This window comes from Saccostrea cucullata, unplaced genomic scaffold (assembly GCF_032062105.1).
Source record: "Saccostrea cucullata isolate Sc308-1 unplaced genomic scaffold, CSIRO_AGI_Scuc_v1 ctg17, whole genome shotgun sequence".
Taxonomy (NCBI): Eukaryota; Metazoa; Mollusca; class Bivalvia; order Ostreida; family Ostreidae; genus Saccostrea; species Saccostrea cuccullata.
The window spans coordinates 4,715-20,163 of record NW_026932411.1 but is presented as its reverse complement, the minus strand read 5'-3'; the positions used below and the strand labels follow the sequence as shown (position 1 = coordinate 20,163).

The following is a 15,449-nucleotide window of genomic DNA, read 5'->3' as shown; positions in this document are numbered from 1 at the left end:
TTCCTTGTCAAGAAATTTCTGGGTTGGGTTTTATTTTTTTTAAACTGGGTGGACCACCCCCCCCCCTGGAAAAAATTCTGGAGCCAAGCCTGAACTAAGAAGTGAATTTTGTACACTTTTTATTAATACGTTTATATCTTATGAAATTCTTAATTCGCAGATGTTAAATCTACAAGAAATATTTGTAACTTAAATTCATACGTGATGCATCTAATTAATATTAGAAAATTCATGTGACTAAACTATTATATTTGTTTACTTGTGCCACTTGTGTTTTTGTCAAAGTGAATAAATAAAAAATAAAGAATGATATATGGGTAAATATTGTGTGGTACATGATTATTCCGCTTACTTGTGGTTGATTCCCAATTATTAATGATTATTATTATAAAATCATGAAGAATGTTCATATCTATAAGAATGAAAAAAGTAAAACTTTCTAAATATAACAAGGGGGGTTCCGAAAGATCATCATCATAAAGAAGAAAGCACCGCATATAATACTGTGTCTACATCATAACGAAATGCAAAATCTACTGTACGGAATGCTAACTGGACCGGACATAATATTTAACGATCAGCTTCATCATAATAACAGAAATACTAAACATAATGATGAATATACTGTATATAATGTGAGAAGTACATAATATATTGTTGTGTTTACTTTACATAATGTTAGAACTACCGCATATAATGTTAGAACTACCGCATATAATGTTAGAACTACCGCATATAATGTTAGAACTACCGCATATAATGTTGAAAGCACTTCATATAATGATAGATGTACATAATATAATGACATATCTACATCATATAATAAGAGAAGTACTGCATATAATGGAAGTTGTACACGATATAATGTAAAAACTACTTCATATAATTAAAATAGTACCGCATATAATGAAGGAAACAATGCATATAATGTTTCATCCTCATATAAGACAGTCCCGGCGTTCCATATATCAATTTTCAATTTGCTACCGCCGGCTATGTACAATGTATAAGAAAAAAGATGAGAGACGTTCTACTCGTCTTCTCCTTGTTCTCAATGAGGCTAAATGCATGAAATGAGTACATGTAAATTTTAAAAGTTTTTCGAAAGATATAATTATTACAAATTGATTCTCTCTATTACTAAAATCTAAGTCTAGAATTTTTTGTTTCATACTTTTTTTTTCAAAGTGCGTTAAATGCGTCCATGGTAAAAAATGTTTACGTACACTCTTAACGCACTTTGAAAAATTTTTTCAAAGTGCGTTGAGTGTGTCCAAAACTTAACGCACTTTAAAAATTTTTTCAAAGTGCGTTGATTTTGTCCCAATTTAAACGCACTTTGAAAATTTTTTTCAAAGTGCGTAATTTTTTCAAAGTGCGTTGCAACACAGGGTATTTATTTTTCAGACATATGAACAACCAAACCGACCGCTGTTCAGAATACTTAGATGCGCAAAATTGAAACGAAGGAATTTTCGAGATGTTATGTACAGATTGGTTTATACCTACTAACTCTATTCCTATTGGTCCATTGAAGGACCGTTAAACATATACAATAATGTCATGTATTCTATACGTTCAGTCGAGACATCAGAGGTAGTGAAGTAAAATTAAAGTGATCTTATTTACAGACATTTATATTGCCTTTTGTGCTGTGTTACAAAAATTCCTCCATAGCTAAGTTGGACATCGCCCTTGATACTTGTTGCCGGTGTCATTCATTTTTTTTTTAACTTCACCTGTTGACCTAATTCAGGATTGTACACGTGCGATAATGTGGTCATGTAAGTATCTTTTAATTATATTTTGAAACCATTTAAACCCAGATCCAGTCTGTTGGGTATTTGTGCACACGGTGGAATTAGGGATACTCAGGTGTAAACATTTCCTTGCTTTAGAGGTCAAACGTAGATTCCCCTAACGTTAACTAGAGTGACACAAATCTGAAAGAGTGAATGAACAATAATAAAGTGCCTGTGTAGTCATATGAAGAAAATAATGTGGTAACGATGACTGATTGATAATAATTTATCTTATCACATAAATATGTACATGTATACACAAATTAATCAACCACCGTTCATAAATTCATTGCTTTGAAGTCCTTATAATGTATATACGCAGGATGGATAACTCTAGATTTTAAGACAAATGTGGCAAGATTCTAATTATTCATGGCATTATTGTAATAATAGTTAGCCAAAGGGACAACCTGACCAACTTATCACTTGATCTGTATTTACATATATACAGAACATTATGCTGGCTAGTGACCGGTCGCTTTAAGTAAAATACATGATGTAAAAAGAACACTGAATTTGTCAAATTTTCAGGGCACTGAGCCACAAACTGATATAATATGTAAACATGTTACGAGTGTGAGGAATTTAGAAAAATTGTTTTCAAAATAATTCAGAAATAAAGGTAAGTTAAAAGATATAAATAAAACTTCAGACTAAGTTGAATGAAAAAAAAAATATTAATTTTTTAATTCATTTTTGATGAAATGCACGGATAGATGATGGACACGCATATATATGTATATCGCATGGATAGATATCTATACCTATTTAACATATCAATGTGATATACACACTAGATGCGTGTCCACCTTCTGGCAGTGCACTTAATCATAAAAATAATTTTTTTTCTAGACATTTATATGATTCAATCATTCTCGTAGTATTTTCGTTGTAAACCAGTAATTGGCCCCTAGTGCCGCTCTTTATATTATCTCTTAAGTGTATTTATCTCTGCCTTTACATAATGTTAAAGGATTATGTTAAGCTACTATAGCTTATCTTTGTGATTGTCAACAAAGAAATGGGGTTTTGTTTACAAACAGAAAATCGACAGTTCTCACGGTTATTGAACACAACCAATAGACCATATATTACCACATTCTCCTCAAAACGAATACAGAAAAAAAAATCAGTCCGGGTCACGATTAAGGTGATGTGACAGATTTTCTAGCCTTCTGCCCAATCCTCGTAAATTCCGCGCACCTGCAAAATTTTCACGTGAAATTATGATCTGTTTATAGTTATAGAGTGACCAACCTTATCACATTGTTATTGTATTATGGACATTTCAGGAATGGAAAATTGTCTAAAGGTTGTTGTTTTGGGCGGGGAGTCCGTGGGCAAAACAAGCCTCATTCTGGTCAAGACCAAACACAAGTTCCCATATCGGAAAATCCCTCACTTGGCGGATCCAACAATTGTCAGGACTCGGATTGACGGGAAATCCTACACCTATTCTGTATGGGATACGAAAAAGGTGATTGATGACTCCAAAAACGTTAAGTATGACAGTTTTAATTGGACATTTTACTTGTAGATTTACATGTACATTTACTTGTAGATTTACATGTATTGATAGTATCTCGTTGACAGCGAGATTTGTAGTCATGCCCTCTAGAGGTACTGACTACTATTTCATTTAAAATTTATAATTTATTTATAAAATCACTATAATCCTTTTTATTTCACGATGCAGATTGAGGAGTGTGAGCAGCTTCACTCCCCCGCCCCCAGTCTGACGTCAGACGTGTTCGTGTTGTGTTTCTCGGTGGAGGACCGACATTCTTTCAGCTCGATGGTACAGAAATGGCTGCCTCGACTCAAGGTCAGCTTCCCCTACGTCCCCGTGGTTCTGGTGGCCTGTAAGACCGGTAAGGTTTGGGTCAGGGTAGACATGATAGATAAGCTTTGTGTTTTTATTTCTGGTTAGCTTTAATCTCTCCAGTGAAAGTAAACTTATCCCAACCTTGACACCACACTTGGTTGACTTTTTGACTCCCTTAATTGTATATTTTCTGGAGGAGATAAAAAAAACTCGAGCAAGTTAGGTACCTAGAATCATCACTGTCTTCAATGCATTTCGAATTGAACATTTTGTAATCAATTTAATCTAAGTTATATTTATACACGTATAAAGAATTTCATTATATGGATAACTGAGCTCAGTAATTCAATGCATTTGGTCACCAGGTTTTTGCAGTATTATGCTTGCTGCGTGCATTGTAAAAATAAAGATAAGTAAATAATTTGCAAGTTATCACTGTCTGTGTTTTCAGATCTTCGGTCATATCCCTCAGTTTCAGCAACAAATCACGTGACCTATGCGGAAGGAAGCGAGGTGGCGGATCAACATAATTGTTTGTATTGCGAGACCAGCGCTCTTTTGTCTGAGGGAGTCACAGACTGCTTTAACTTAGCTGTAATTACGAAACATTGGTATTATACGAAACGTTTGTAAAATAGTGCCAAATTAACCTTAAAATAGGTTATGCAAATATAGTGAATATAGTAGAACAAGTAACGTGAATAAACTGCTATTTATCATCATTTATCTATTACAAAGTAATGGTTCATACAACTTAAATCATCTACGGTGATCGTTTCATAAGGATTTATGGCTATGAAATATTTTTCTTCTGATTGGTTAAGAAGAATTAAGAGCCTTAGGGTGTAAATCTATTAACAGGTCAGGTATGCCGATTTGAACCTTGACAAGGGAGAGAACTCCGCATCTGACTGTTTTTGTATACCTGGTAGATCCCGTTCTAACATCCACGTGCAAATGGTCCGACCACCAGGTAAAAACTGGTCCCTCCACATTGTCATTTAATGTACATTAATTTTGAAAAAAAATTAGTTGGAGTCAGCTTAATTCATGCATTCAATTTGTCAAAAATCAGTCAAAAAATAAACTCATTAGATCTTAAGGGAATACATGTATTTTCCTTGTCTGTTTTAATTCAAATAGAGGTAAACACTGAATAAATTCTTTAATGTATTTAAGTAACATGTACGTTTTAGTGTGGTTCTTTTTTCTTATTGTAAGTGCCTATCTGAAATTTGTTGTAACTATATTTTCAGAAATTCCTCCAGATTTTGAAGTCGAATCTTCAACGTTTTCTGAGGAATGGTTACAGACTCTGTTGGATGGCAAGCATTTTGACGTCACATTTCTAGTACAAGAACACCCTTTTAGTGCTCACCAGGTTATTCTGTGTGCAGCCTCAGGATTTTTCTGTAGATTGTTTCAAACAGAAAATGTTAGTTTGTTTTTTTACCTCGTTTCTACTTTTTAGAGACATATACTAGTAGTTTGAGTATGATACGAGATATTGATGCTTTAAGCTTTGTAATATACCTTATACCACGATTTTGAAGCATTTCTGTTATCCCGAATGGATTTTTGTTTCAGATATTTACTAGTATACCTTCTCCAGTGTCATCTTTCTCTCGGGATAAGAAATCCAGACACTCCACTGTTCATATCGATAGCTCTGTTTCACCGGAAGTGTTCAGGATTCTATTGGAGTTTCTCTATACTGGTAATTTGAATGATAACCGTAATTTTTCAAGAAGACTAAAAGACGCACTTTATTTTCATATTCCAAAATTAATCTTGATATAAAAAATAATTCCAGGTTCTGTGTTTCAACATTATGAAGAGGAAGAGAGACGGGAACTAGCCATGGATCTGATCAATGTTGCTAGGATGTTTGAATTGATTGAACTAAAATGCATTTGTGAAAACATTCTGAACGAAAGAGAATATTTGAATCCCAGCCTCTGTAGCACAATTTGTGATCGGACAGGACGTAGAATGAGAGACTTGTTCCTGAATTGCGTGGACACTGCGGACGTGGTGTTTATAGTCAAAGGTGGTAAAACAAATCAAAATTAATCATGTAAAGTTATAACACTTATTTGACTCTTTTAACAATTCTATCATTCAATATATATAACCAGGAACCCAAATTTCTTTAGGATTGTTAAAGTCATCTTAAAGTATTTATAGCTGAGTCAAACATCAAACAAATTGTTTTAATTCTATTGTTTTTTCCCATGGTATATCATTTGAATGATATTGTGAATAAATGTAGGAGATGGCTATAATATGATGACAGGAAGTACATGTATCTATGATATTAGCTCATATTTAAAGATAAAGTTTTGTCATTAGTTTTCCTTGTTATTTTCAGGTAAAAGACTATATGCCAATAAAGTTGTGCTTTCAACTAGATGTGACGTCATGACTAGAATGTTTTCAGGGAACTTTATAGAATCGAAATCCGAATTGACGGAAATAGAAATCCCGAATATGACAACCGAAAGTTTTCTGTTGTTTCTGGAATATTTGTACTCTGATCATGTGAATTTTGATAGTGCTGATGTGTTTGAGGTGTTAAAAATAGCGGACATGTACTCTCAGAAACGGCTGATGACGATATGTGAATACTGTATAGCACAGAAAGCCAGATTATGGACGTTAAAGAAAAGGACAGATCTTGTGTTCCAAATGTTACTGTGTGTTCAGGTAACTCGTACATGTACCTGTTTTTATATCTTGGAGGTTCAAACCTATTGCCGTAGCCTTTCATAAGGCAAAAGAGCCAACTCTTGAATATAATTAATCAGAAAATCGAAAGTTAACCCTATAATTATCAAACATTTTTAATACTGAATATTTGTATCCATTAGATTTTGGACAATGTAAAATATTATTAAGGAAGTAAATCCCGTTGAAATCTTTTTTTATATAAATATTGATTCATTCGATTTAGTAAGTGGATTTTTTTCCTTTGCCATGAGATAAAATGTGCTTTTTTTATCTGTAGCCATTTCACACCGTGAACCTAGTTTCTTGGTGTTTGTTCGAGCTCTCCAAGAATGTTGACAAAGTTAAAAACAATAGGGAATACTGTAAACTTACAGAGGAGAACAGGAGGATCCTAGAGTCCCGGGGGTCATCACAAGGGGACAAAGCCCAGGGGTCACAGTTCGACCCTCACACTGCAGAAAGAAGTACATGTGTGATCCTTTGAACAGGCGAAAGCATTATGACTCCCGTCTCTATAGGAACAGGGAAGGAGAATCTACTGCGACTGGGGGCAGGAAGGATGGTGATCTTGGTTTTTTTTTTAAAAATTATATATAAGATGTCTCGGAAAGGGCAGCTCAATATTAATGGAATAGTTCATATTTGTACATGTACGAGTGGAATGGATGTTTAATGGACGTATACCGGTATGCTGTGATATTTTTTAAATAAAATATTTTTAAAAATTGTCAACTGATAGTTATAATTTTATTTTGATAAAAAGTATCTTTCGTACAAATCAGCAAATCATGTACTAGTATGGTATGTATAAACACAAAATTGTCTTTAGTTTAATACATGATTGCAGACTGTGTAAGACATTCTATCTAAAAATGCAACACAATATGCATATAGTGTTGCAATTATTATGTCTGATGAAAGTGTTCCCCTTTGGATGCTAGTAATCTCGGATGTTTACTGTTCACAATTGGACTTGGGTTTTATGTATGGAACCTTGACTTCCGGTCGTCTGAAGTAATCTCCGTACACCTGTATAAGAAAGAGATTTATCATTGAATTATAAGCATAAACGCGATCACGATTTTGATGGATGTTTCAAACAGTATAATACATGTACATTATTAGGAACTCGACAAGCTCTTATTACAGATCAGCGGCCCTTTTCAAAAAAAAGAAAAAAAATCTTGCGACTAAGACAAAAAATTTCCAGTTCTCCAACAAGTCGACATTGTAGTAGATCACAAAACTCTTATTTTTCTATATAATTATACAACTTTGTAAAAAATATGTTGGGAAAAAAAATAAATATTTCTATCAATCGCAAACTTACAGAGTAGAGAAGTCGTAAGATTTTTTGTGAAAAGGGTCATATTTGTATGTCTTACTTGGTTTGTTTCGTGTAATTTTTTTGAATCGGTATAATTCCATTTTACAAATATTTGAAAATCAAATCAACAGTACACTTTGGAAATCTTACAAAGGTATTTTACATCAAATGTACGAATACTTTTATTTATATTTAATATAAACAAATATTTTTTACTTTTGTTCTAATCTCTACGTGTAAGTACCTTTGAAAATTGTGATATTATAAACTTGATTTTCAAAAATTGTTGATCAATGAAAGACAAATGCTGTTAAAGAATTTCATTTCATTGATAGGCGTACCTTTGCCAAATGATAGTTGACAGCTAAATATACCATATCTAAAAAAATAAGTTAAATCTGGTGGTTAGTTTAGGATTAAATTGTTGACGAAAGGGAGTTTTTATTCATTGAAAGGCATACGTTTAGAGAATTTCTGTTCAACCATAAAAATTCTTAGCTTATTTTTTTGTAGGTAGATTCTGTTCAACAATAGATTAACATCTTAGGAATTTATTTGCCTTGCGAGAATTTGTCCAGTCATAAACATATCTTAAGTAAGAGAGTGTCTGTTTAATTATAGACTATAATTTTTCCAACTACAGAATTCTTGTTCAGTCATCATAGACATACCTTTTGTGGAAGTTCCGTTTAACCAAAAACCTTCCATCAGAAATTTGATGGATTCTTATTTTAAAACAAAATGTGTTTGTCAAACACTATGAGCCCGGCGGCAACAAAGTTAAAAAACATATCTTTAGCATAAAGGTCACAGTCAAGGTCACAAGGTCATTGATCTTGGTGTCATTTGTAAGAACTTGATTAGTAAAGTAAACATACCAAATATGAAGTCTCTGTCTCTCATGGTTCAAAAGTTATTATGAAGGTTCAAAAAAGCTATTTTTGCATATAGGACACAGTCAAGGTCACAAGGTCATTGACCTTGGTGTGATGTGAAAGGGCTTTATTAGTGGAATATACGTGCCAAATATAAAGTCTCTATCTTTCTTCATTCAAAAGATATGGTGAAGATTAAAGTTTGCTAATAAAAAACTATATTTAGCGTAGAGGTCACAGTCAATGTCACAAGGTCATTGACGATGGTGTCATTTAAAAGAACTTAATAAGTGGTGTATGCATACCAAATATGAAGTCTCTATCTTTTATGGTCCAAAAGTTATGTCGAAGGTTAAAGTTTGCAGAAAAAAAATATTTTTAGCATAAAGGTCACAGTCAAGATCACGAGGTCATTGACCTTAGTGTCATTTGAAAGAGCTTAATTAGTGGAGTATGCATACCAACTATGAAGTCTCAACTATTGATTGTTCAAAAGTTATGGCGAAGGTTCAAGTTTGCAGACAAACAGACAGACAGACAGGACAAAAACAAATATACGCCTCGGATCTTTCGATCCCGGCGCATAGACAGACAGACAGGACAAAAACAATATATGCCTCGGATTAAAAATACTCACTCCGTTGAACTCCTATGTAACAATGCTTATGAAGTAGCATTTATGGAGATTATAAAAGAACTCAACGTTATACCTTTTTGCCTCTGTAGAAACACTGATTGTTAAAACCAGACATGTGTGATTTGTTCCGGAACTTTGCCCTCACGGAAGGGTCCTTCCAGTCAATATGGTTGATCAAGTTGTTGAGTCGATTCATTTGATTGTCATGATGGTGGTCTACCTGTTTTAGAAACATGGTCATTTGGTCCATGGCGAAATCAGAGGGTGCATCGTGGGCAGGGGAACTCAGACAGGCATCGATCGGGACTTTGGGGTAGTACATTAGGAAGGAGAGACACATTTCATCTCTAATGCCAAGTCCTCCCTAAAGACAAAGGCAAATGAGGGAAGATGACATTCATTGAAAATCTTATTTTCTACAATAATATTAAAAACATGGGAAGGTAAAACCCACTTATATTATAACCATTAGAGTTTTTATTTTGCCTTTACTATAGATTAAGTGTCTACGTCTTACCATTGTAACATTTTTCCGTGTTTCAGAGTTGTAGTTACATTCTATAATCAAACTGTCACCCTGTCATTGAAGGAAAATACCGATTAATACTTATGATTAGCAATAACATTTATACACCATAGATCTATAATTTTTTTCTTAATATTGAGCAATCATTCAAGAATCATGACCCCTGTATTTAACACTGACCGACTTAATTGTTATTTCCTTCTGCAAAACATTAGCTGCTTGAAAATTGAAGTCATAATTTTCATCATTTGCAATTGGTGGCTGCTCCACACCATTACGTATGAGCCTCGTTTTCATTCCATTAGCAAGAAGATGTGAGTGATGAAAAAGAGCAAATACTCTTATTTCATCGGTGGCGTTTGGTAGTGCCTAGAGTAGACAAGAAGATACTGCTTAATAATTTGACAAGATACATGTGTATTTTAAAACGTCGATATTCAGAGAATGTGTGTCAATGAAATTATATATTTTCTCATTTTACACACCATTTTGAGACACTCGGGTGAACAAATGCCTTCTGACAAGAACTTGGTCTCGTGTGGTGGAATAAACTGAGTAAGAGTTATTTCCATTCCCGTTTCCATGACGCCAGCCTCGTACTGACGCAACTGATTTGTGTAGAAGATTCGAATTCCCGAATTGTCCAGAATATCTGTAGAAAAACGAACATAGCGAGTTTTGATATTAAAACGAGATCAAATCATCTAGACCTAATTTACAAGTAAACATGTTCGTGTGTATTTATTATTTACCATCTCTTAAGTCTGGGTTGGAGTAGTGGGTCTCCATGACAAAAAATGTCGGGTCACCTTCTGCTCCCAAAGACATCCCAGCATTCTCCGGCCAAATGAAAGACTGAAATGGAAGCATTAAACTTTAGCTAATAATGCACTTGGGACAGAGAAACTACCAGTATTACAAATGGTTATGTATATATCAGAAGGAAAGAGAAAAGGAGAGAAAGAAAAGACGAGGAAGGAGTAGGAGGTAGGACTCGAATATTTAGTGAGTATCAAGAGTCGATGTCTTTAAACTTAAATTTGCTTTCGTTTAAAAATTTAATTCTGTGTAGAGTTTTTAATGAAAGGATATCAAAAATGTAATTCTTTATTTAACTTTTTGTACCGACACCGGGATATTTCATAAGGGTAATTTTACTTCAGACTAAATCTTCCAGATTTTTTTCATGACCTATCCAGTAAAATGTTAGTAAAGTTCTTGTTAAAAACATACTTACGCCAGCCCCGATTTCATACATAAGGAAGACGGACCGACACTGAGGGCGGTATTCTTTAGTGAGCTCGTAACAGTCATAGTCCATGTGGGCTAAATTTGATTCCTCCCCGCGACACCGGTATAAGACGACATGGTGCACTATTTTTTCGTTTCCTGGGGTCAAAACTGGATCGTACTATAACAATATTTGAAATTTCATTTTGAGGACTGTTTTGAAGAGAATCCAGAAAAAGACACCGGCAGAGTTGAGTTCGAAATAAACTTTGTCACTCACCCTGATCACGTGACGTTTACCCCCGATGTTGGGCATGTTAAAAGTAGTGCAGTGATAGAAGGTGTCCTTTGGTGGAACTTTGAACTTATAAGAAAAATGATAAAAGCTTTTTACAATTAATGTAAGATAAATAAAGTAGAAAAATTTTGATGAATTTTGGCGGATTTAAGAGTATGAATTCCCCTGCTTTATTTTGTATAAGTACGATAGCTCTTTAAATTAAAAATTTGAAAGGATATAACAACTTATGATTCTGTTCTCGATTTAATAACTAAAAATAATTCAAACAGGAATAGATATCTAACACTTCTAGAAAGTTTTTTTCGATGAATTTTGTTTTTTGAGTCTACTTTTATTCAACCTTTTTGAGGCACTTCTGATTCTTATAAATATCGAAAGAGGAGAGTTGCAGCTATGCATACCAAGTTGTTTTCCCCATTGATGCCATTCAGGAAGTCAAAATATTTTGCGTCCTCCGGGAGTGGCGGAATCTCCGCCCGGGCCTCCAGTAATCGAACACTTTTGAACCCCCTTCTGGAGCCCCCGTGATAAGACAAACTGTCGTCGGACTCAGGATCATCTGGGTGGTAGGCGTAAATGACCCTCAAAGTATCATGCTACATTCGGATTAGGAAAGGAAAACAAAAGAAAGTATAACGTATTATTGCTCTTTGAGTTCTTGGAATTTGATAATCAGAATATGTTAACTAGAGCAAAGCTCGTTGCAAAGCAACGAGAAGGTCTTCCGTCCTGTTTGACCGGAATTAACTTTCATTTTTACAAAAATGAGTAATAGCGTCCTAAAATTGTTTAAATCCTCTAAATCTATGTCATTTAATGCAAAAATCAGCCATTTTTTGCTACTTTCGGTTTTTGACCGGAAGTGACGACGACGGACGGAAAATTAATTTTTTTTGCTCCCAGTGACAGATGTTACCCAAAAACTTGTCAAGAATGGCAAAATATGCGTTTTCCGACTACTTCCGGTTTGGCCGGAAGTGACGTCGCCGGACGTACTTTGACGACCTCAATAGATTGAGCTTGACATTTTGAAGAACTTTGCTTCTTTGACGTTTACAACTTCTCAATACTTTTTGAGATATAAAGGAAAAACTTTTGGCCCCTCTTGGCCCTTAATTTTAGGGGCCAGCCCTTTTTCCATGGTATCATTTGAAAGATCTTTTAATTCTGCACAAATTATATTCAATATATTTTAACAAAATATTTCTTGTTTAGAAGATAAAAAGCAAAATATGAGTAATTTTTGGCTCTTTTAAGTGTTCTAATTTTTGACCCCTATATAGCGCCATTTTGAATAGAGAAATCGAAAAACAAAAACCGATGTGCACAACTTCAATCCTTCTATTATCTAAAATCAGTAAAATTTTTGCTCCAGCTTTAGCCGTCTCTGAGCCTTTGTCTGGAAACGAAAGCCTACAAATTTTCGTTTAAAGGGAAATTACTCAAAACCGGAAGTGACGTTTTGAAATTTTCGACAGCATTCTGATAGAGTTTAGTAATGTCTAGTAACTCTGAAAATTTGAGCAAAATCAATTGAGAAATGAGTGAGATATGATGCTTCAAAGTTGGCGTCTAGGAAGTAGAAGAAAAAAAAAGAATAATAATCTTTACCAACAGAATCAGTAGAAGGTCTTCCGTTGGAAACGGAAGACCTTAATAATCTAATCAACAATGAAAAACGAAGACTTCTTTTTAATTCTACTAGTTCTTCAAAAATATCAATATGAATAAAAAAATATTTCAAACACTATTCAAACTTTTTTGGCTGAAAAAAAAAGACTTACAGAAACTATGATATCCTTTGAGTCACACGTGTCTAGAGCGCGCACGAATTTTAGAACGGTGCCGAACTCATTTTCATCGGCGCGGAGGAGTTTGTAATCTTGTGATGCGTCCTTCTCGGGTAGAAAGTGACCAGAACTAAAGCGATCCTAAAAAGGGAAAATACATTGCTTTCACAAAATATTCTACCCTGAACTTTTTTTATTTCGAACCGACGAACGTCAGTTATATAAAACTATTCTCTTTATAAATTATCCATGCAATGACAGTATAGTAACATCTACAAAAATTGCACTCGAAACATTTACTAGTATACAAAATTACTATTCTTAGAGAAGAAAACATGTAGCATTTTTAACTGAATCTGGTTAAAACGTGTAAAAGGGGAATAGACAAACAATTGGAATGGATACAGGTTGTGTTCATCAACAGTTTTTAAGAAATTTTCATTTTATTATATAAAGACAAATGATTTCGAGTAATTGAGTAGTATAAAAGTGCTATCTTCACCAACCATACAATTTATAATACTATAATGATAATATTGACTGAATTATTTAAAATTTACAGAAACGACATACTGTAAACACCGTTGATCCATCGGGCTTGACCCACCCAGTGACGATATCCGCCGGGTACATCCGCCCAGTCTTTGACAGTCCAAACCCGACGTATCCGTGGGTTTTAGCGTGAACTTCAAAAGTGATGTGCGAGTCGTTAAATTTCCAGAAAAGAAAATATTCTCCATTGTCTGATAAATCTAACATGTAGTTGTATTTTTCTGTTGCGGTAGGTTTGTATGGACAGTCTTGTTTGTTAGAATGAACCGCGTACAAACAAATTCCAACGAAGACCAGCAAAACAGACCGAAACATGGTGAGAAGCTGTGTTATCAAGTGAAAATGGAGAAAACTTGGGGATTGCTGAAGTTTTATATTGTTAGTTTATCATCAAAGTTACATCTGATTGGACGGGGTTCTTTAAAAATAAGCTTGTCTCAAGGAGAGAACACAATCTAAGACATTCCTTCCAACTTAATACTACTTTTAACTGTCGAACTAGGGGTAATTTTGAAAGAAATCAGCTTTTTTGTCTTTTGCAAATTTTCTTTGATGAATTTATTCCATAATCAGTATATCTCATAGAATTTCAAAATCAACAACAGTCATGAAGTGTATATTCAGTTGCACCTTGCACTTTCATTAAAACGCTCTGTATCACTTTTGCAGCGACACAATTTAAAAAAAAAAAAAGTTATGAATTAAACTTTATAACTGTGTAATCATTACAACATCTTGATTTTACCAACTCTCAGTTCCCTTTTTAGCTCACCTGAGCCAAAGGCTCAAGTGAGCTTTTCTGATCACAGTTTGTCCGTTGTCTGTCGTCGTTGTTGTCGTCGTTGTCGTTGTAAACTTTTCACATTTTCATCTTCTTCTCAAGAACCACTGGGCCAAATTCAACCAAACTTGCTACAAAGTATCCTTGGATAAAGGGGATTCAACTTTGTTCAAATGAAGGGCCACGCCCTTTTCCAAAGGGAGATAATTATGAATTAGAGAAAAATTAATGGCATTTTTAAAAAATCTTCTTCTCAAGAACCACTAGGCCAGGAAAGATGAAACTCATGTGGAAACATCCTCAGGTAGTGTAAATTCAAGTTTGTTCAAATCATGACCCCCCGGGGCTAGGGTGGGGCCAAAATGGCCGATCAAAGTTTTACATAGGAGTGTATAGGAAAAATCTTCTTTTCAAGAACCACTGGGCCAGGAAAGCTGAAACTCATGTGAAATCATCCTCAGATAGTGTAAATTCAAGTTTGTTCAAATCATGACCCCAGGGGGTAGAGATTAGTAAATATGGCCGATAAAAGTTTTACATAGGAATATATAGGAAAAAATCGTTAAAAATCTTCTTCTCAAGAACCATTGAGACAGGAAAGATAAAACTCGTGTGAAATTATTCTCAGGTAGTGTAGATTCATGTTTGTTCAAATCATGACCCCCAGGGCTAGGGTGGGGCCAAAATGGCCGACCAAAGTTTTACATTGGAATATATAGTGAAATCTTTTTAAATCTTCTTTTCAAGTACTACAAAGCCATGATTAGTAATATTTATATGGAATCATCCTCAGGTAGTGTAGATTCTAGTTCGTTCAAATCATGATCCCATGGGGTGTTAAAATTTAAGCCCCCCCCCCAACCTCAGTAAACTTTCAGTTCTGATCTGAGATGTGCTTTTTCCTAGCCGATGTGCTCAGGTGAGCGCTGTGGCCCCTGGGCCTCTTGTTTCATACAGAAATAGTCAATTTAATTTGTACGACAGAGACACCATTATTCTACGGTTTCTTCAGTGGTTTGAACATGGTACGCCAAAATGCTTTATTGCACCCAAAGTATTTTTGTCCCCCGCTT

General features: G+C 34.5%; 2 protein-coding genes across 2 annotated transcripts; one reads left to right on the top strand and one right to left on the bottom strand.

Moving 5' to 3' along the window:
* Window positions 1-1,548: 1,548 nt before the first annotated feature.
* Window positions 1,549-7,034, top strand: LOC134235052 (rho-related protein racA-like). Its single transcript, XM_062717132.1, has 10 exons — window positions 1,549-1,784; window positions 3,095-3,279; window positions 3,499-3,673; window positions 4,079-4,221; window positions 4,489-4,600; window positions 4,884-5,062; window positions 5,215-5,344; window positions 5,441-5,677; window positions 5,999-6,333; window positions 6,635-7,034. The coding sequence occupies exons 2-10, from the start codon at window positions 3,097-3,099 to the stop codon at window positions 6,839-6,841; spliced, it is 1,701 nt and encodes a 566-aa protein (XP_062573116.1). The 5' UTR covers window positions 1,549-1,784; window positions 3,095-3,096; the 3' UTR covers window positions 6,842-7,034.
* Window positions 7,035-7,096: 62 nt separating this feature from the next.
* Window positions 7,097-14,084, bottom strand: LOC134235070 (DBH-like monooxygenase protein 1 homolog). Its single transcript, XM_062717157.1, has 11 exons — window positions 13,617-14,084; window positions 13,038-13,184; window positions 11,655-11,849; window positions 11,233-11,316; window positions 10,960-11,133; window positions 10,475-10,577; window positions 10,208-10,374; window positions 9,903-10,091; window positions 9,714-9,773; window positions 9,270-9,560; window positions 7,097-7,386 (listed from the first exon to the last, which is right to left on the bottom strand). The coding sequence occupies exons 1-11, from the start codon at window positions 13,908-13,910 to the stop codon at window positions 7,312-7,314; spliced, it is 1,779 nt and encodes a 592-aa protein (XP_062573141.1). The 5' UTR covers window positions 13,911-14,084; the 3' UTR covers window positions 7,097-7,311.
* Window positions 14,085-15,449: the final 1,365 nt, after the last annotated feature.

Coding starts and splice junctions, on each gene's coding strand:
- LOC134235052 (XM_062717132.1), top strand. CDS start 3,097: ATGGAAAATTGTCTAAAGGTTGTTGTTTTGGGCGGGGAGTCCGTGGGC. Junction 5,678..5,998: donor CGTGGTGTTTATAGTCAAAG/GTGGTAAAACAA, acceptor TGTTATTTTCAG/GTAAAAGACTATATGCCAAT. Junction 6,334..6,634: donor AAATGTTACTGTGTGTTCAG/GTAACTCGTACA, acceptor TTTTATCTGTAG/CCATTTCACACCGTGAACCT.
- LOC134235070 (XM_062717157.1), bottom strand. CDS start 13,910: ATGTTTCGGTCTGTTTTGCTGGTCTTCGTTGGAATTTGTTTGTACGCG. Junction 10,578..10,959: donor TGTATGAAATCGGGGCTGGC/GTAAGTATGTTT, acceptor CTTCCATTTCAG/TCTTTCATTTGGCCGGAGAA. Junction 10,375..10,474: donor CAACCCAGACTTAAGAGATG/GTAAATAATAAA, acceptor GTTTTTCTACAG/ATATTCTGGACAATTCGGGA.